Genomic DNA, 20496 nt, shown 5'->3' with positions numbered 1-20496 from the left:
TAAAATTTCAGAGATTTGGAAATAAAGCAGGCAAATTACTAGCCAATATTGCACGACACTGTGTGGCACAACCATTAATTACGGAGATCTTAGACAATAATGGCAAGAAGATAACCTCCCCAGAGGGGATCTCCCAAATTTTTCATGAATATTTTACTAAAATCTTCTCTAGAGAACAAAAGGGAGAAGGCCCTTCGATAATGGATTATCTCGAGGATGTGGGCCTCCCCAGACTGTCCCCTTTGGCCCGGGATCGCTTATCTCAACCGTTAACAGTGCAGGAATTACAACGAACGATAAAGACGCTCCCGTTGGGATTGACACCGGGCCCCGATGGGCTCTCCAATGAATATTGTAAGATGTTACCACCACAGTTTTGCGGTTGCCTAATAGAGTTTTATGAGAAAGTAGTACAATGGGGGTTTTTCCCCCAGGGTGTAAATACAGCACTAATAACTTTGATTCCCAAACCGGGGAAACCCAGGGAACAGGTATCATCATACAGGCCCATATCCTTGTTAAACGCTGATCTCAAGATTCTGGTTCGGGCCCTGGCAGCACGACTGACACCTTATCTGTCAGACTTGGTGGGGGACCCCCAGGTGGGTTTTGTAAAGGGTAGACATTCCACCTTAAATGTTCGTAAAATACTACTATCCATAGCTCAATGCCAAACAACCGAAACACCCCTGCTACTGGTTAGCTTAGACGCTGAAAAAGCATTCGACAAAGTACACTGGGAATATCTGTTTAAAGTCTTGGAATCTGTGGGCGTGGGAGGATGGTTCCATCAAGCAATCAAGGCACTTTACACAGGCCCCTCGGCGCGATTGTTAATTAACTCGCAGATTTTCCCCCCATTTGAAGTACAGGTAGGGGCCAGACAGGGATGTCCACTCTCCCCATTATTGTTCCTACTATACCTAGAACCCCTACTGCGTACCATCATGAAAGACCCAGACATAGTGGGTGTGGAGCTCCCCTCACAATCGGTAAAAGTATTGGCCTGTGCGGACAATCTTTTGTTAACGCTTACCTCACCTCAGGCCTCGCTACCCAGGCTACTGTCTGTAGTAGATGAATTTGGATTTTACTCGGGATTTAGGCTTAACCTGCAAAAATCTGTGGTGCTGCCTACTCAGTTAGAAATGAAGGAGCAATGGGAGGGTAATTTTCCGCTGAAATGGGCGTCTGATTACATCATATATTTGGGGGTTAAGATTCCTATCAACTTAGATACCCTGTATGCTTTAAACATAGAACCACAGAAGATCTGGGCGGCGGAGACCATGAAGAGTTGGCAGGCCCTGCCACTGTCTCTTTTGGGGCGAGTGGCACTATATAACATGCTACTTTTCCCAACTTGGATATACACATTTCAAATGCTGCCCTTATACTTGCTGCGCAGGGATGAAAGATGGTTATATAAAAGGATAAACGGGTATCTTTGGAGTGGGAAGAGGGCTCGTATGAGCATAATGAGAGCGCAACTACACCGGGCAAAGGGGGGGTTGGGACTATTAAATCTGCGTTTTTTTTTCCATTTCCAGCTGTCTAAGACATTTGTCAGACTGGTTTCGCTCAACATCCCATTTTTCTTGTACTTTAGCAGAAACAAAATTTTTTGGTCCTGTACATTTTGGCAGTTGGTTGCAAGGGAGGGGAGGGCAGGGAGGCATTTTGGGTCCTGCGAGATATATTGTTCGGCCTCTGCAGCAGATGTGGGATTTAAGATCATCCAGTTGATGGTGAGGCCACCCTGAAAGACCCCAGGACCGCCACATGGAGGTTCTGCTGAAGCTTTCCATTGATATTTCAGCCTTGGTCTTCCAGGTCTGTGGGGACTATGTGGCCAGGGATGTGAGCAGACTGATTAGCGCTGTAACATCCACTCTCCACCCCCTAGACACAGCGAATGCTACATACCTGTAGAAGGTATTCTCCGAGGACAGCAGGCTGATTGTTCTCACTGATGGGTGACGTCCACGGCAGCCCCCTCCAATCGGAATCTTCACTAGCAAAGGCCTTTGCTAGCCCTCGCGCGCCCATGCGCACCGCGCATGCGCGACCGTCTTCCCGCCCGAACCGGCTTGTGTTCGTCAGTCCCGTATATAGCAAGACAAAGACAAGGGAAGACACAACTCCAAAGGGGAGGCGGGCGGGTATGTGAGAACAATCAGCCTGCTGTCCTCAGAGAATACCTTCTACAGGTATGTAGCATTCGTTTTCTCTGAGGACAAGCAGGCTGCTAGGGGTATCCCTAGCCCCCAGGCTCACTCAAAACAACAAACATGTTCAATTGGGCCTCGCAATGGCGAGGACATAACTGAGATTGACCTAACAACTTATCCAACTAACTGAGAGTGCAGCCTGGAACAGAATAAACATGGGCCTAGGGGGGTGGAGTTGGATTCTAAACCCCGAACAGATTCTGAAGCACTGACTGCCCGAACCGACTGTCGCGTCGGGTATCCTGCTGCAGGCAGTAATGAGATGTGAATGTGTGGACAGATGACCACGTCGCAGCCTTGCAAATCTCTTCAATAGTGGCTGACTTCAAGTGGGCCACTGACGCTGCCATGGCTTTAACACTATGAGCCGTGACATGACCCTCAAGAGCCAGCCCAGCCTGGGCGTAAGTGAAGAAAATGCAATCTGCTAGCCAATTTGAAATGGTGCGTTTCCCCACAGCCACTCCCCTCCTGTTGGGATCAAAAGAAACAAACAATTGGGCGGACTGTCTGTTGGGCTGTGTCCGCTCCAGATAGAAGGCCAATGCTCTCTTGCAGTCCAATGTGTGCAGTTGACGTTCAGCAGGGCAGGAATGAGGACGGGGAAAGAATGTTGGCAAGACAATTGACTGGTTCAGATGGAACTCCGACACAACCTTTGGCAAGAACTTAGGGTGAGTGCGGAGGACTACTCTGTTGTGATGAAATTTTGTGTAAGGGGCCTGGGCTACCAGGGCCTGAAGCTCACTGACTCTACGAGCTGAAGTAACTGCCACCAAGAAAATGACCTTCCAGGTCAAGTACTTCAGATGGCAGGAATTCAGTGGCTCAAAAGGAGGTTTCATCAGCTGGGTGAGAACGACATTGAGATCCCATGACACTGGTGGAGGATTGACAGGGGGCTTTGACAAAAGCAAACCTCTCATGAAGTGAACAACTAAAGGCTGTCCAGAGATAGGCTTACCCTCTACATGATAATGAAAAGCACTAATTGCACTAAGATGAACTCTTACACTTAACTATATATATATATATATAGAATAGGCTTTCACCTAACTGGATTCATCCACTTATAGAATTGCCCCCAAAGAAGGTAATTCTATAACAGGTACCTATGTGACACCTGTTGGTAATTTTACCAACGTATCCTGGCATTAGCGCACCTTACATTTATATGCCTGCATAACTGGCATAACTATGGGTGCCTAAGTGAGTAATTCTGTAAAGATCACCTAAAGATAAGCACCGAGCTGATGCGCACTAAGCATGAATTCTTTATCAGCAATTGCGCTGTTATGATTTTTTTAATCTGTCGATGAATAAGTCATCAACAGTCTCAGGATTCTGTCTTCTTAGAAGATGTGCTGGTAGCGGGAATGTACAGGATCCCCCATGCAAATTTTGCTAATTGTGGCCAGCATGTTTGCTTGTTTTTCAAAAAAAATCAAAATATCTTCATTTGCATCACTCAAACATAAATAACAGTACAGTTCATTAACAGGCTTCAGGCTATATATATATAGAATAGGCTTTCACCTAACTGGATTCATCCACTTATAGAATTGCCCCCAAAGAAGGTAATTCTATAAAAGGTACCTATGTGACACCTGTTCCATAAAGAAAAGAAGGCGCCTAATACACACAATAATTTAGGTATGAACACTTATGCCAGCCATAGAGCCCAGTGCTTGCACCTAAATGTGAGTACTGCCCATGCTCTGCTCAGACTGTCTATGTGTATGCCCCATCAGTCGAAAATACAAGCTATGTAAAATATGCATGTATTTATTAGAATTTTGGCATTTACGTGTACATGTGGCATTATTCTAACCATTTAACATGTAGGTTTATCACTACATAGACTTTTCTAGTATACAGATGACATCTAATTATTACATAATACAAAAAAATGAGACACTATTACCTTTTGAAGTTTCATGTTAATCATACACTGAGAGGGATTGGATAGAAGATTCTCTACACCTCCTGTCTCCTTCCACATCATTAACTTTCTTGTTGGGGGGGCAATATCCACCGTGCTAATGGTGTCCAGGAAATCAGATAGTTGGCTCCTGATAGTACTGCTACTAAGCTCCTTCTCCACATCAACAAGCAATTTCCTCTTCTTTTTATTCTTCTTTTTCTCTGCATTAGCTAAACATACAAAGCATCATGAATGGGTATTGGTTGAACCAGAATGGGTATTGGTTGTACTAGAATGAAAAGCTACACAGTTAAATAGCCAGACCAGCAATTGAAAAATGCCAAACTATAAGGATCATGTTTTTTATGCATTCTAGCAAATGGAATGTTGAACAGAAGTATATTAAAGGTATCAATGTATGATGAGTGGGGTATAGAGAGGAAGAGGAATATGATTGTATTTCAAATGGGTTGTTATTAATTAAACTTGTAGTCTAATGGTTAATCGATCATCAATATAGGGTTGACACACAAAATCCCTTCTTCCTTAGAAGGTGTAAATTCTGTTGCTATACTAGGTGGACAAAAACTCAGTTTTCTTGATGAGGTTCGTTTAAGAGTTAGGGACTGGGGGGAGGTGTACTGGGGGGAGGTGATAATTAAAAATTTTGAGGAGGGATTTTCTTATTCTGTATTGTTCTGATTGATGTTTACTTAAGTCAAACATATAGAGAATGTCGGAATGTCTCTTTGGTTGATTTCTCAATAAAAAATGTTGAAACATAAAAGGTATCATTGTCTGTCTGACCATAGTCACAAGAATTCTCCAAAAAAGAAATAAAAATGCACCAAATTTGACATACAGAAAGAAATGTTCAGAGTTATTATTTAAAAAAAAAAAAACAAGCATTCAAGAAATCCCCCATTGTTTCTAGGGATGAAGTTAGAATCACAAAATGTTGAGCACCATTTCTTCCAAAATTCTTCCACCAGCCTTCTAGCACAGAGCAACATAGAAACAACAGAATGGTTCACCTGTAATAAATGTTCTCCATAGACAGCAGGACAAAGTTCTAAGAACATGCAGCCCTTCCAGTGCATATTGGTCTCCTCAGTTCCCTCATTTAGTTCCATAACTCAAGTTATTACAACTTTTTTGGGAAGGTGGGAGATATTGTATTTCCGTTAATCTTGCTATCTACAGAGAACACCCAATGCAGATGAGCAACTTTGCTGTCTTCGATGACAAGCACAATTTAATCAGACACACAAATGGGTGACTCCCAAGTTCAGGTCTGCTTCAATTTCTAGATAACTTGTCTACTGAACAGCAGCCTAATAAAATGATGTCCAGTTCCAGAAAATTATCTGTATATTTTTAAGGTCTAGAGACTATTCATGGAACTGAAAAACATAGATGAGCTTCTCTGTTCTCCAGTTCTAACTGCTTAGTATGTGAGTGGATTGAACTTGCATGCAATTATATAAATCACAACGTTCCAGATATGTGCTGTTTCTCAGCATAGTTGAAAAGAACTCACTCCTCTTTGTTTGCTGAGAAAAAAACCAGCAACTTGCTGTCCATCTGGATCAGAAAGGACTAGTCCCAGAGAAGATGGGCAAACACTACAATGGAGTATATCATCACTCTCAATGCCAGACAATTGATGTGGAGGTTTTTTTTATTGTTTGGCTTTTGTCCAAGTACCTCGAGTAATTCAAGAGTCAAGGTGTGCTCCCTAGCTAATGTCGGAAGCATCTATGGTTAGAACACAAAGATGTTCCAAGGAACTCACTGGAACTCACTGCCCACCCATGTCCTCTCCCATCTTGCTCACTACTGCAATACCCTACTCACCCCCGTCCCTCACCACCTCACCATCTCTCCTGTCCCCCTCCTCCTTCCTAGCTCTCAACCTTCAACACTTCCTTCCTGCCATTAACCCATCCCCATTCCTCCTAAGCGCATCCCGTCTTCGTCGCCTTCGTCGCCCTACCTCCCCCACCCTCCTCCGCACTCTCTTGCTCCTCCTCCTGCTATCCGCAGGAGACATCAATCCCAATCCAGGTCCCCCACACCTGTCTTCGTCCTATCCATGCAAACGTTTCCGGGATGTCTCCAATCTCATATCTATTCCCCTCCTCCCCCCCTCTTCCCTCCCCTTCTCATGTGCACTGTGGAATGCCCACTCGGTCTGCAACAAACTTCCCTTCACCCACGATCTCTTCATCTCTCATTCCCTTCACCTGCTTGCCCTAACTGAAACCTGGCTCTCCCCTGACGACTCTGCCTCAGTTGCGGCTCTATGCCATGGAGGCTATCTCTTCTCCCATACTCCCCGCCTAGTTGGCCGTGGAGGAGGCGTCGGGTTACTACTCTCGCCCTCCTGTAGCTTCCAACCCCTCCTCCTACCACAGTCTCACTGCTTCTCATCCTTTGAAGTCCACTCCATCCGTCTATTCTACCCGTTGCCACTCAGAGTGGCAGTCATTTACCGCCCCCCTGATAAATCCCTCCCTTCCTTCCTCACCGACTTCGATGCCTGGCTTTCTGTTTTTCTTGAACCCTCATCTCCATCCCTCATTCTCGGAGACTTCAACATACACGTTGATGACCTGTCCAACTCTCACGCTTCTCAGTTCCTCACTCTAACATCATCCTTCAACCTCCAGCTTTGTTCCACCACCCCTACTCACCGTGATGGCCATTGCCTTGACCTCGTCCTCTCCTCTTCCGGCTCACCCTCCAATTTCCACACCTCAGCTCTTCCTGTCTCTGATCATCACCTGATCACCTTCACACTTCTTCACCCTCCCCCTCAGCCCCGCCCAACATTAACCACTACTTCCAGGAATCTCCAGATTATTGACCCTCCCACCTTATCATCTAGTATTTCTAATCTCCTCCCCTCCATCATGTCCTCCGAGTCTGTTGACGAGGCTGTCTCCGCTTACAATGCCACTCTCTCCTCTGCTCTGGACACCCTTGCACCATCCACCTCCCGTCCCACAAGGCGTACTAATCCCCAGCCCTGGCTGACCCCTTGCATCCGTTACCTTCGCTCCTGCGCCCGATCTGCTGAACGCCTCTGGAGGAAATCTCGCACCCATTCAGATTTCCTTCACTACAAATTCATGCTATCCTCCTTCCAGTCCTCACTATTCCTTGCCAAACAGGACTATTACACCCAATTGACTAATTCTCTCAGCTCTAACCCTCGTCGTCTCTTCGCCACCCTTAACTCCCTCCTCAAAGTGCCCTCCGCTCCCACCCCCCCGTCACTCTCTCCTCAATCACTGGCTGACTACTTCCGCGACAAGGTGCAAAAGATCAACCTTGAGTTCACTACCAAGCCACCTCCTCCTCTTCACCCTTCAACCCTCTCCCTCAACCAACCAACCCAGACCTCTTTCTCCTCCTTTCCTGATATCTCCGAGGAGGAAACCGCCCGCCTTCTTTCCTCCTCAAAATGCACCACTTGTTCCTCTGATCCCATCCCCACCAACTTACTTAACACCATCTCTCCTACTATCACCCCCTCCATCTGTCATATCCTCAACCTCTCTCTCTCCACTGCAACTGTCCCCGACACCTTCAAGCATGCTGTAGTCACGCCACTCCTCAAAAAACCATCACTAGACCCTACCTGTCCCTCCAACTACCGCCCCATCTCCCTCCTACCCTTCCTCTCCAAGACACTTGAGCGCGCAGTCCACAGCCGCTGCCTTGATTTTCTCTCCTCTCATGCCATCCTTGATCCGCTTCAATCCGGTTTTCGCCCTCTTCACTCGACAGAAACAGCACTTTCTAAAGTCTGTAATGACCTGTTCCTTGCCAAATCCAGAGGCCACTACTCCATCCTCATCCTCCTGGATCTATCCGCTGCTTTTGACACTGTCAATCATGACTTACTTCTTGCCACACTGTCCTCATTTGGGTTCCAGGGCTCTGTCCTCTCCTGGTTCTCCTCCTATCTCTCCAACCGCACCTTCAAAGTTCACTCTCATGGATCTTCCTCCACCCCCATCCCCTTATCTGTTGGTGTTCCCCAGGGATCAGTCCTTGGACCCCTTCTCTTCTCAATCTACACCTCTTCCCTGGGCTCCCTGATCTCATCTCATGGTTTCCAGTATCATCTCTATGCTGATGACACCCAACTGTATCTCTCCACACCAGACATCACCGCGGAGACCCAGGCAAAGGTATCGGCCTGCTTATCTGACATTGCTGCCTGGATGTCCAACCGCCACCTGAAACTGAACATGTCCAAGACCGAGCTTATCGTCTTTCCACCAAAACCCACTTCTCCTCTTCCTCCACTTTCTATCTCAGTTGATAACACCCTCATCCTCCCCGTCTCATCTGCCCGCAACCTCGGAGTCATCTTTGACTCCTCTCTTTCCTTCTCTGCGCATATCCAGCAGATAGCCAAGACCTGTCGCTTCTTCCTCTTTAACATCAGCAAAATTCGCCCTTTCCTCTCTGAACACACCACCCGAACTCTCGTCCACGCTCTCATTACCTCTCGCCTGGACTACTGCAACTTACTCCTCACCGGCCTCCCACTTAGCCATCTATCCCCCCTTCAGTCTGTTCAGAACTCTGCTGCACGTCTCATATTCCGCCAGAACCGATATACTCATATCACCCCTCTCCTCAGGTCACTTCACTGGCTTCCGATCAGATACCGCATTCAATTCAAGCTTCTCCTTCTTACCTACAAATGCACTCAGTCTGCTGCCCCTCACTACCTCTCTACCCTCATCTCCCCTTACGTTCCCGCCCGTAACCTCCGTTCACAGGATAAATCCCTCCTCTCAGTACCCTTCTCCACCACCGCCAACTCCAGGCTCCGCTCATTCTGCCTCGCCTCACCCTATGCTTGGAACAACCTTCCTGAACCCTTACGCCAAGCCCCCTCCCTGCCCATCTTCAAGTCTTTGCTTAAAGCCCACCTCTTCAATGCTGCGTTCGGCACCTAACCCTTACCGTTCAGTGAATCCAGACTGCCCCAATTTGACTGCCCCGATCGGACCGACCGTTCACTTGTCTATTAGATTGTAAGCTCTTTGAGCAGGGACTGTCTCTCTTTGTTAAATTGTACAGCGCTGCGTAACCCTAGTAGCGCTCTAGAAATGTTAAGTAGTAGTAGTAGTAGTAGATTCAGCGAAAGATACATACCTGTAGGTATTCTCCGAGGACAGCAGGCTGATTGTTCTCACGACTGGGTGACGTCCACGGCAGCCCCCTCCAACCGGAAGAGTTTCAGAGCAAACTCAAAAACGTCTCGCGGGAGGTCCCGCGCACGGGGCACACCCACCGCGCATGCGCGGCTGTCTTCTCGCTCGTGCGTGACCGCTCCTGCTCAGTTAAATACAATAGCAAAGAAAAGAAAATACAACTCCAAAGGGGAGGAGGGAGGGTAGGTGAGAACAATCAGCCTGCTGTCCTCGGAGAATACCTGCTACAGGTATGTACAGTGGCGTAGGAAGGGGGGGCAGTGGGGCGGTCTGCCCTGGGTGCACGCCGCTGGGGGGGTGTTGGCTTCGCTGGTTCCCTACTCCCTCTGCCACGGAACAGGTTACTTCCTGTTCCGGGGCAGAGAGAGCAGGGAACCAGCGGAGCCGACGCAGCTCCCAGCGACGTGCACTCAGGGCGGATCGCCCCTCGCCGATTCCCTATGCAAATACGAATGCGCTCTGGAGGGGGGGGGGGGGTGCGCAGCGGCGACCCGCCCCGGGTGTCAGCCACCCTCGCTATGGCACTGGGTATGTATCTTTCACTTTCTCTGAGGACAAGCAGGCTGCTTGTTCTCACGACTGGGGTATCCCTAGCTCCCAGGCTCACTCAAAACAACAAAGAGGGTCAACTGGGCCTTGCAACGGCGAGGACATAACAAAAATTGAAACTATGAAGAACAACTGAGAGTGCAGCCTGAACAGAATAAAACTGGGCCTAGGGGGGTGGAGTTGGATTCTAAACCCCGAACAGATTCTGCAGCACCGACTGCCCAAACCGACTGTTGTGTCAGGTATCCTGCTGGAGGCAGTAATGAGATGTGAATGTGTGGACTGATGACCACGTCGTAGCCTTGCAAATCTCTTCAATAGTGGCTGACTTCAAGTGGGCCACTGACGCCGCCATGGCTCTAACACTATGAGTCGTGACATGACCCTCCAGAGTCAGCCCAGCCTGGGCATAAGTGAAGGAAATGCAGTCTGCTAGTCAAATGGAGATGGTGCGTTTCCCGACAGCGACCCCCCTTCCTATTGGGGTCAAAAGAAACAAACAATTGGGCGGACTGTCTGTGGGGGCTTGTCCGCTCCAGGTAGAAGCCCAATACTCTCTTGCAGTCCAATGTGTGCAACTGATGTTCAGCAGGGCGGGTATGAGGACGGGGAAAGAATGTTGGCAAGACAATTGACTGGTTAAGATGGAACTCCGACACCACCTTCAGCAGGAACTTAGGGTGCGTGCGGAGGACTACTCTGTTATGATGACATTTGGTATAGGGAGCATGGGCTACCAAGGCTTGAAGATCACTGACCCTACGAGCTGAAGTAACTGCCACCAAGAAAATGACCTTCCAGGTCAAGTACTTCAGATGGCAAGAATCCAGTGGCTCAAAAGGAGGTTTCATCAGCTGGGTGAGGACGACGTTGAGATTCCATGACACTGAAGGAGGTTTGACGGGGGGTTTTGACAAAAGCAAACCTCTCATGAAACGAACGACCAAAGGCTGTCCAGAGATAGGCTTACCCTCTACACAGAAATGGTAAGCACTAATTGCACTAAGATGGTTCCTTACTGAGTTGGTTTTGAGACCAGACTCCGATAAGTGTAGAAGGTATTCAAGCAGGGTCTGTGTAGGACAAGAGCGAAGATCTAAGGCCTTGCTGTCACATCAGACAGCAAACCTCCTCCACTTGAAAAAGTAACTCTTCTTAGTGGAATCTTTCCTGGAAGCAAGCAAGGCTCGGGAGACACCCTCAGAAAGACCCAAGGCGGCGAAATGTACGCCCTCAACATCCAAGCCATGAGGGCCAGAGACTGTAGGTTGGGATGCAGAAGCGCCCCCTCGCTCTGAGTGATGAGGGCTGGAAAACACTCCAATCTCCAAGGTTCTTCGGAAGACAACTCCAGAAGAAGAGGGTACCAGATCTGACGGGGCCAAAAGGGAGCGATCAGAATCATGGTGCCGCGGTCTTGCTTGAGTTTCAGCAAAGTCTTCCCCACCAAAGGTATGGGAGGATACGCGTACAGAAGGCCGGTCCCCCAATGCAAGAGGAAGGCGTCCAACGCTAGCCTGTCATGGGCCTGTAGCCTGGAACAAAACTGAGGCAGCTTGTGGTTGGTCTGCGTGGCAAAAAGATTCACTGAGGGGGTGCCCCATCCCGGAAGATCTTGCGTACCACATTCGAACTGAGCGACCACTCGTGTGGTTGCATAATTCTGCTCAACCTGTCGGCCAGACTGTTGTTTATGCCTCCCAGGTAAGTGGCCAGGAGGAGCATGCCGTGCTGATGAGCCCATTGCCACATCCCAATGGCTTCCTGACACAGGGGGCGAGATCCGGTGCCCCCCTGCTTGTTGATGTAGTACATCGCAACCTGATTGTCTGTCCGAATTTGGATAACTTGAAAGGACAGCCGATCTCTGAAAGCCTTGAGCGCATTCCAGACCGCTCTCAACTCCAGGACGTTGATCTGCAGACCTGATTCCTGCAGGGACCACAGTCCTTGAGTGTGAAGCCCATGACATGGGCTCCCCACCCCAGGAGAGATGCATCCGTCATCAGCACTTTTTGCGGCTGAGGAATTTGGAATGGACGTCCCAAAGTCAGATTGGACCGAATTGTCCACCAGTGGAGTGAATTGCAGAAACTGGTGGGCAGTCGGATTGCATCCTCTAGGTTCCCCGTAGCCTGATACCACTGGGAAGCTAGGGTCCATTGAGCTGATCTCATGTGAAGATGAGCCATGGGAGTCACGTGGACTGTAGATGCCATATGGCCCAAGAGTCTCAACATCTGCCGAGCTGTGATCTGCTGGGACGCTCGTACCTGGGAGGCAAGGGACAGAAGATTCTGCACTCTGGTCTCAGGGAGGTAGGCATGAGCCTTCTGTGAATTCAGCAGAGTTCCTATGAATTCGAGTGACTGAACTGGGCGGAGGTGGGACTTTGGGTAATTTATCACAAACCCCAGTAGCTCCAGAAGTTGAATAGTCACCTGCATGGACTGAAGAGCTCCTGCCTCCGAGGTGCTTTTCACCAGCCAATCGTCGAGATAAGGGAACATATGCACCCCCAGCTTGCGCAGTGACGCCGCAACCACCAAGGCATTTTGTGAACACCCGTGGCGCAGAGGCGAGCCCAAAGGCCAGTACACAATACTGAAAATGCTGTGTTCCCAGACAGAATCGCAGATACTGTCTGTGAGCTGGCAGTATCGGGATGTGAGTATAAGCATCCTTTAAATCCAGGGAGCATAGCCAGTCGTTTTTCTGAATCAGGGGAAGAAGGGTGCCCAGGGAAAGCATCCTGAACTTTTCTCGGACCAGATATTTGTTCAGAGCCCTCAGGTCTAGGATGGGACACATCCTCCATGTTTTTCCACAAGGAAGTACCTGGAATAGAATCCCAGCCCTTCTTGCCCGAGTGGTACAGGCTCGACCGCATTGGCGCTGAGAAGGGCGGAGAGTTCCTCTGCAAGTACCTGCCTGTGGTGGGAGCTGAAAGACTGAGCTCCCGGTGGACAATTTGGCAGAGTGGAGATCAAATTGAGGGCGTACCAGCACCGCACTATTTGGAGAACCCACTGGTCGGAGGTTATGAGAGGCCACCTTTGGTGAAAAAATTTTAACCTCTCCCCGACCGGCAGATTGTCCGGCACGGGCACTTTTACGTTGGCTATACTCTCCCGGATCCAGTCAAAAGCCCGTCCCTTGCTTTTGCTGGGGAGCTGCAGGGACCTGCTTTGGTCGCATGCTGTTGATGCGAACGAGCACGCTGGGGTTGAGCCTGGGCAGGCTGTCGGGAAGGAGGATTGTACCTACGCTTAGGGTAAGCGTAAGAAGCAGTCTTCTTTCCCCTGAAAAACCTTCTAGTTGATGAGGTAGATGCTGAAGGCGCCCGGTGGGAGAGGTTGTCGAGGGCGGTTTCCCGCTGTTGAAGCTGTTCGACCAATTGCTTGACTTTCTCATCAAAGATATTATCCCCCCCAGCAAGGAACATCCGCCAGCCGCTGCTGGGTCTGATTGTCCAGGTCAGAGGCGCGCAGCCATGAGAGTCTGCGCATCACTATACCTTGAGCAGCGCATCTGGATGCAACATCACAAGTGTCATAAATACCCCTGGACAGGAATTTGCGACATGCCTTCTGCTGCCTGACCACCTCCTGAAAAGGCCTGGACTGCTCCAGAGGAAGCTTGTCAACCAGGCCCGCCAGTTGCTGCACATTGTTCCGCATGTGGATGCTTGTGTAGAGCTGGTAAGTCTGGATCTTGGTCACGAGCATGGAGGAATGATAGGCCTTCCTCCCAAAAGAGTCCAGAGTGTGAGACTCGCGCCCCGGGGGCACCGAGGCGGTATCCCTCAAACTCTTGGTTCTCTTGAGAGCAGAATCCACCACCGCAGAATCGTGTGGCAACTGAGTCCTCATCAACTCCAGGTCGCTGTGGATCCTATACTGGGACTCGGCTTTCTTGGGAATGGTGGGATTAGATAAGGGCTTCAGCCAGTTTCGAAGCAGTGTCTCCTTTAGGACATTGTGCAACGGTACCGTGGAAGACTCTCTAGGTGGTGATGGATAGTCAAGGACCTCGAGCATCTCAGTCCTCGGCTCATCCACAGTAACCACGGGGAAGGGAATGCACACAGACATATCCCTAACAAAGGAGGCAAAGGAAAGGCTCTCCGGTGGCGAAAGCTTCCTTTCCGGTGAAGGAGTGGGGTCGGAGGGAAGACCACAGGACTCCTCGGAAGAGAAATACCTAGGGTCCTCCTCCTCCTCCCCCCACGAGGCCTCCTCCTCAGTGTCGGACATGAGCTCCCTGACTTCAGTCCGGAACTGGGTCCCTCTCGTCTCAGAGGAGCCCAGTCCTCAATGATGACGTTGAGAGGTGACGAAGCTCCCTCCATTGATGTCGACGGAGAGTCCACCTGAGTGGCGGCCGACACCAATGCCGCAAGCGGTACCGGTGTCGACGACCGCATCACAGGGCCAGAGCCAGCCGGCGCTTCCATCGACGGTGCCAAGGGCACAAGCACCCCCGGCGCTGGGAGGGGCTGGTGCAGCAGCCCTTCCAGGATACCTGGAAGAATGGCCCAGAGGCGCTCATCAAAAGCCTCTGTCAGGAAAGGCTGAGGGGCCGGTGCAGGAGTCAAAGATAGAATCTGCACGGGGCCAGGAGGCGGTACCGGACTGCCCAACAACCAACGCATTGACACCTCCTGGATGGAGGGGGAGCAATCCCTCGACACACCAGAGCTCCCGGTACCGTGAGAAGGGGGCGACCGATGACGGTGCTTCTTAGCTTGTTTCTTTCGATGCACGTCATCGGCGCTCCGCAGTACCGACGAGGAGGATGTGGAATCCACACGCCTCCTCGGGGTCGGGTCCAAAAAGGGTCAGTCCCGATGGGCCTGCACAGCAGGAATGTCGAGGCAGGTGGAGACCCACTCAACTGCTCACTGCTCCCAGCGAGGGGTGGTCGTCGGTCCGGTGGTACCTGCTCTCCCGAGGTCAATGCCATATCCGGTGCCGAAGTCAACGCTGTCGGTGCCGATGCTGTCGACGTCGACGCCGAAGGACCAGGCCAAGCTCCAAAAAGACGATTTCACTGAGCTTGTCTCGCCACCTGTGTCCGCTTTTTTAAGCTAAGACACAATTTGCACACTTTGGGATTATGCTCAGGCCCGAGGCACTGAAGATACCAAATGTGGGTGTCGGAAAGTGAGATTGCCCGGCCGCACCGACCACACTTCTTGAAGCCGCTGGGAATCCTTGATGTCATTGACAGAAAAATTGCGGCGGCAAGGTCAAAATTGTCGAAAAGGGCCATAAAAAGGAAGAACACGGACGCGCAGCCAAAAGGGCCGTGACAGCGGTGAAAGGAAGCTTAAAGCGGCCAAAAACTAAAAAACTATGGGAAACAAGTTTTTTTTTAAACTTTAGAAAATAAAGGAAAGAAAGCACGGATGATGCCACAAAACAAAGAAAAAACGAACGAATCGCCAAAACGGTTTCCGAGGGCTGAGAGGAGAGGGACGCAACACGGTTAGCTTGGCAGAGTTTAAAAAGGGTTTAGACGGTTTCCTAAAGGACAAGTCCATAAACCGCTACTAAATGGACTTGGGAAAAATCCACAATTCCGGGAATAACATGTATAGAATGTTTGTATGTTTGGGAAGCTTGCCAGGTGCCCTTGGCCTGGATTGGCCGCTGTTGTGGACAGGATGCTGGGCTCGATGGACCCTTGGTCTTTTCCCAGTGTGGCATTACTTATGTACTTATGAGAAACACCTGGGAGATGCCGCCAAACTTGCTGTGCAGACAGTGGAGCTGACACCTTGGGCTCCAGTGATTCTGGTTGAAGCCCCTTATTTCCAGCTTAAAAGGTTGTCAGTGCTGGTGGTACCTCTGAGAAACACCTGGGAGAACTTGTTGTGCAGGCAGTGAGTGGAGTTAGCATCTTGGGCTCCAGTGACGTTGGTTGAAGCCCCTTATTTCCAGCTTTAAAAATTGTCAGTGCCGTGGGACAAGGCTATGGTCATGTGCCTAAGGGGTTTTAATAAAAGGGGCATGTCTGATCCCTTTAGAGCCATTGAGGAACTAGGAGCTAGCCACGCTACTCTGTTCCAATATGGAAATGCAAAGGAGGTTAGAAAATGGCTCCGGAGGTTACTGTTAAGGGGCCTATGGATTTGCATCTTCAGTCATCTAAGATGTCGGTGAGGCCTCCAAGAAAGACTCTTCACCTCTGAATGCCTTCCTTTCATGCCTCCCCCCAGCAACCTGCTTTAAGGGACAAATTAGCTTGTACTCTAGTTTCTAGGATGTGGTTCTAGAGACATGCTTTGCCCCAGGGGGTGCTGCTGCCTCTAATTCTTCTAATTACATTACAGGATTGTCTATAGGAAAGGTACTTTCAAGTGTTCCATTTACTTATAATTCTTTAGGCACTTCTGCTAAGTCTGGAGAAATATCCCTTAAAGATATCTACAAGCCAATTGCAATTTGTTACTTTAAGTAAATTCACTCAGGATACAGTTGACAAAATTAATAAACAAGACTCTAAGATTTCTCAAGTGGTTAAGACCTTGAATAAGGTGGAATTTCAAATTAAATCCTGTCAATCTGTAGCAGCTACAGCTGTCAAAGACACTTTGATGATACATCTTAGATTAGAAGCTGCGGAAAATGCTTCTAGAGCTTGTAATTTGTATTTGTTAAATTTTCAATGGGCTCATTATCTTTCATCCTTAGAATTATTTAAAATATATGTTAGAGATTTGCTTCAAATATTTTTGATGGTCTGGAAATAAAGGATTTGTACTACTTACCTAGGGCTGTTAGACAGTTATCTCAGGAAGGAGATTTTGATAATTTGAATTCACCTGATAGTTTAGATCTGACTACATTTCTGGAATCTTCTCAAGAGAGTATATCTAAGAGGACTACTTTGTTGGTTGTATTAGGCTCAATGGAGAAGAAAATGATGTTGTGCCTTTCTGTGGATAGACTATATTAACGTTTCCTGATGTGGCCAAATCAACTCGAGACCTTAAGGTCTTTCTCCAGCTCTAGCCTTGCGTCTTGGCTGTAGGGGGTATTTTCTTTTTAAAGTTCCTCTGTAAGTGCCTGGTCACTTGAAAATCATTCATACATTTTCAGTGGTTGATCATTTTTCGGATATGAAATAGTAGTTTTTTTTTAATTTGGGGTTTAAATTTGTATTTCCACACTGTAATATTTATTATGTTATTTTTGAATATTTCTCTTGGCGGTTAATCTTGGATGTTTTTCCTTAATGTGGACTTGATTTTTGTAATGTGACAGAGCTATTGCTTATGTGTTTTTCTGTTTTGAATAATTCTTGTATTTTCTTTTTGTATAAATATCAAAGCTAATAAAAAAATAAATGATAAGTAGAAGTAGTATTTCTTTCTTCTTTTCATAGTTGACCACTATAGAAGAGCTGTATTTCGTTGATTACTGGAGTTGGTTATACTTCATACTTTCAAATCCAACTTCTTAGAAAATAAGCTGAATTATAACAGCAGTTTGCTATATATGGAGAAATGTAATTCTATCCGTTAATTTTCTTTACTTAGGTACTAAACTTAAGTTCAAAACTTACAACCAACAACCAGAGTTATGCGCTCTGACCTAATCCTTTCAGTATTTCATGTGAGCAAGCAATAAACTCTCATTCTTCAACTGGTTTTACTCTATCGTTGCCCTCTTTGTCTTTGTTTTTTGTTGTTGTTTGTTTTTAATGTGTAAATGCAAACAGCAGAAAACAGCAAGGCAAACAATCTGCGAAATCCAACGTGGAAAATGAGCAAGCAGATCAGTATATTATCCAAAATATTTTATTGAAGATACCGTATTTAAGACAGTTGCCTGACACAGGCCGTGTTTCACCCACACTACTTGCTGGTGATTTGGAAGCACAACAGGACACGCTGTTTGTGCTGGGTTTTTTTTTTTTTTTGCATTTCCTTTTTCCTTGTCCTGATATGCAATTTGCAATTGTTCTTATTCTTAGAGATACAGACTAACCCCTGACGCAGCCCTCTTGTGGGTGAAACACGGTCAATGCAAACAGCAGAACTAGAAAATATGAAATTACTGACCTTACAATTTCTAACAGCAAAATAGCAAGAAAACTGTGCAATAATTCTTAGTTTACTGAGATTTGCTTCAGATACACTTCAGATCACACCAGAGTACAAAATCAAAAAGCACAGAAAAGGAAAAGAACTATAATAAGTTGACAGGAAAGCGAAGATACTTACCTGTAGCAGGTATTCTCGGAGGACAGCAGGCTCATTATTCTCACATGTGGGTCGATGCCCGCGTCGGCCCGGGAACTGGCATTTTGCCATTGCAAAGACAAAAAGTTTGCTAGAGTCTTCTGGAGTGTGTGCAGCACGCACAGTGCATGCGCGGACTGTTCCGGGGCAGAGGGAGCTGCAGCGAACAAGCGAAGTTTAGCGAACTCGGAGGAGCAGGCACGCGCCGTGGCATGCACCCGGGGTGGACCGCCCCCCCCTTGGTACGCCACTGACGTTGAGTGAAGAAACATTTTCTCTGATTTACTACTTTGTAAATTTACTACTTTGTAGCTTCATCGCATGCCCCCTAGTCCTGGTATTTTTGGAAAGCATAAACAGACGCTTCACATCTACACGTTCAGCTCCACTCATTATTTTATAGACCTCTATAATATCTCCTCTCAGACACCTTTTCATCAAGCTGAAATGCCCTAGCCGCTTTAGCCTTTCCTCATAGGGAAGTCGTCCCATTTCCTTTATCATTTTCGTCGCCCTTCTCTGCACCTTTTCTAATTCCACTATATCTTTTTTGAGATGCAGCGACCAGAATAACACAATATTTGAGGTGCGGTCGCATCATGGAGCGATACAAAGGCATTATAACGTCCTCATTTTTGTTTTCCATTCCTTTCCTAATAATACCTAACATTCTATTTGCTTTCTTAGCTGCAGCAGCACACTGAGAAGAAGGTTTCAACGTATCATCACCTAGACCCCTTTCTTGGTCTGTGACTCCTAACGTGGAACCTTCCATGATGTAGCTATAATTCGGGTTCCTCTTTCCCACATGCATCACTTTGCACTTGCTCACATTAAATGTCATCTTCCATTTAGACACCCAGTTTCCTAGTCTCGTAAGGTCCTCTTGTAATTTTTCACAATCCTCCCGCGATTTAATGCTTTGAATAACTTTGTGTCATCAGCAAATTTAATTACCCCACTAGTTACTCCCACCTCTAGGTCATTTATAAATACATTAAAAAGCAGCGGTCCCAGCACAGACTCTTGGGGAACCCCACTAACTACCCTTCTCCATTGAGAATACTGACCATTTAACCCTACTCTCTGTTTTCTATCTTTTAACAGTTTTTAATCCACAATAGAACACTACCTCCTATCCCATGACTCTCCAATTTCCTAGCATCCAGGCTCACTCAAAACAAGAAATGTTGGTCAATTGGGCCTCGCAACGGTGAAGACTTAACAAGGTTAAACTGAAACTATATACAGCTAGCTAAGAGTGCAGCCTGGAACAGAATAAACGGGCCTAGGGGGGTGGAGTTAGATTCTAAACCCCAAACAGATTCTGCAGCACTGACTGCCCAAACCGACTGTCGCATCGGGTATCCTGCTGAAGGCAGTAGTGAGATGTGAATGTATGGACTGAAGACCATGTTGCAGCTTTACAAATCTCTTCAATGGAGGCTGACTTTAAGTGAGCCACCGACGCAGCCATGGCTCTAATATTATGATACAACACTCATACAATCGGCAAATCTTTTTTTCTCTATAGAGGTCTTTTGGATACAAACTAATAGTCCAAAACACTTATATTGTATCCCACTATATACCTTCATACATGCCTCAATTCATACAACAAAAATTTTTTTTGAATTTTTTTAAAATTTTCTGAATTTTTAAAATATTTAAATGGCCTCAGCGATGTCCATTGCCATCCAAAATTGTCATAATGGCAACGTTACACGGCAGCCATCATCTTCATAAGCCCACTTAAGTTGCTCTTTATTTATTATTTCAAAAACTATTATTAATATAATGTTAACTTAGCTTCTTTGTCTTAGATGTTCATTTCTTCTAACTCAGGGGGGAATGCCCGACATATGTTTCGCCCGAGACCGAGCTGTCTCAAGGACCACCCCTATAAATACAAAACCTCTTATTATTAAAAGAACCAAAACACCTTATTATTAAAAATTTTTATCCATTGCAAACACCCCAACTCCTACTTTAATGGGACATAAGCATGGAACATAACCTTTAAGACTGACTTACCCTAAGAATTTTTAGCGCCAGCTCTGCCCTGAATTAGTTTGAACAAAGATGGCGACGGCGTCTTTTCTCCTAATTGAAATACCCTCCATCGACGTATATAGCCCCTCTAATATTATGAGTCAGCCCAGCTTGGGCATAAGCGAAGGAAATGCAATCTGCTAACCAATTGGAGATTGTGAGCTTTTCGATGGCGACTCCCTTCCTGTTGAGAATGAAACAAACAAACAACTGGGCGGACTGTCTGAAGGGCTTTGTCCACTCCACGTA

At 47.4% G+C, this 20496-nt stretch overlaps 1 protein-coding gene across 1 annotated transcript in view; it reads right to left on the bottom strand.

Annotated features, from left to right (window-relative positions):
- The window catches only part of RAD21L1 (RAD21 cohesin complex component like 1), a 744671-nt gene that overhangs the window by 191842 nt on the left and 532333 nt on the right, over positions 1-20496 (bottom strand). Inside the window, exon 10 of the mRNA XM_030213443.1 lies at positions 4156-4385. Within this exon, the coding sequence (XP_030069303.1) occupies positions 4156-4385 (230 nt within the window). The remainder of the gene's footprint in view (positions 1-4155; positions 4386-20496) is intronic.

Source organism: Microcaecilia unicolor, chromosome 8 (genome assembly GCF_901765095.1).
Source record: "Microcaecilia unicolor chromosome 8, aMicUni1.1, whole genome shotgun sequence".
NCBI classification, from domain to species: Eukaryota; Metazoa; Chordata; class Amphibia; order Gymnophiona; family Siphonopidae; genus Microcaecilia; species Microcaecilia unicolor.
The sequence above is the reverse complement of the archived record's forward strand: the minus strand, read 5'-3'. Positions and strand labels throughout refer to the sequence as shown.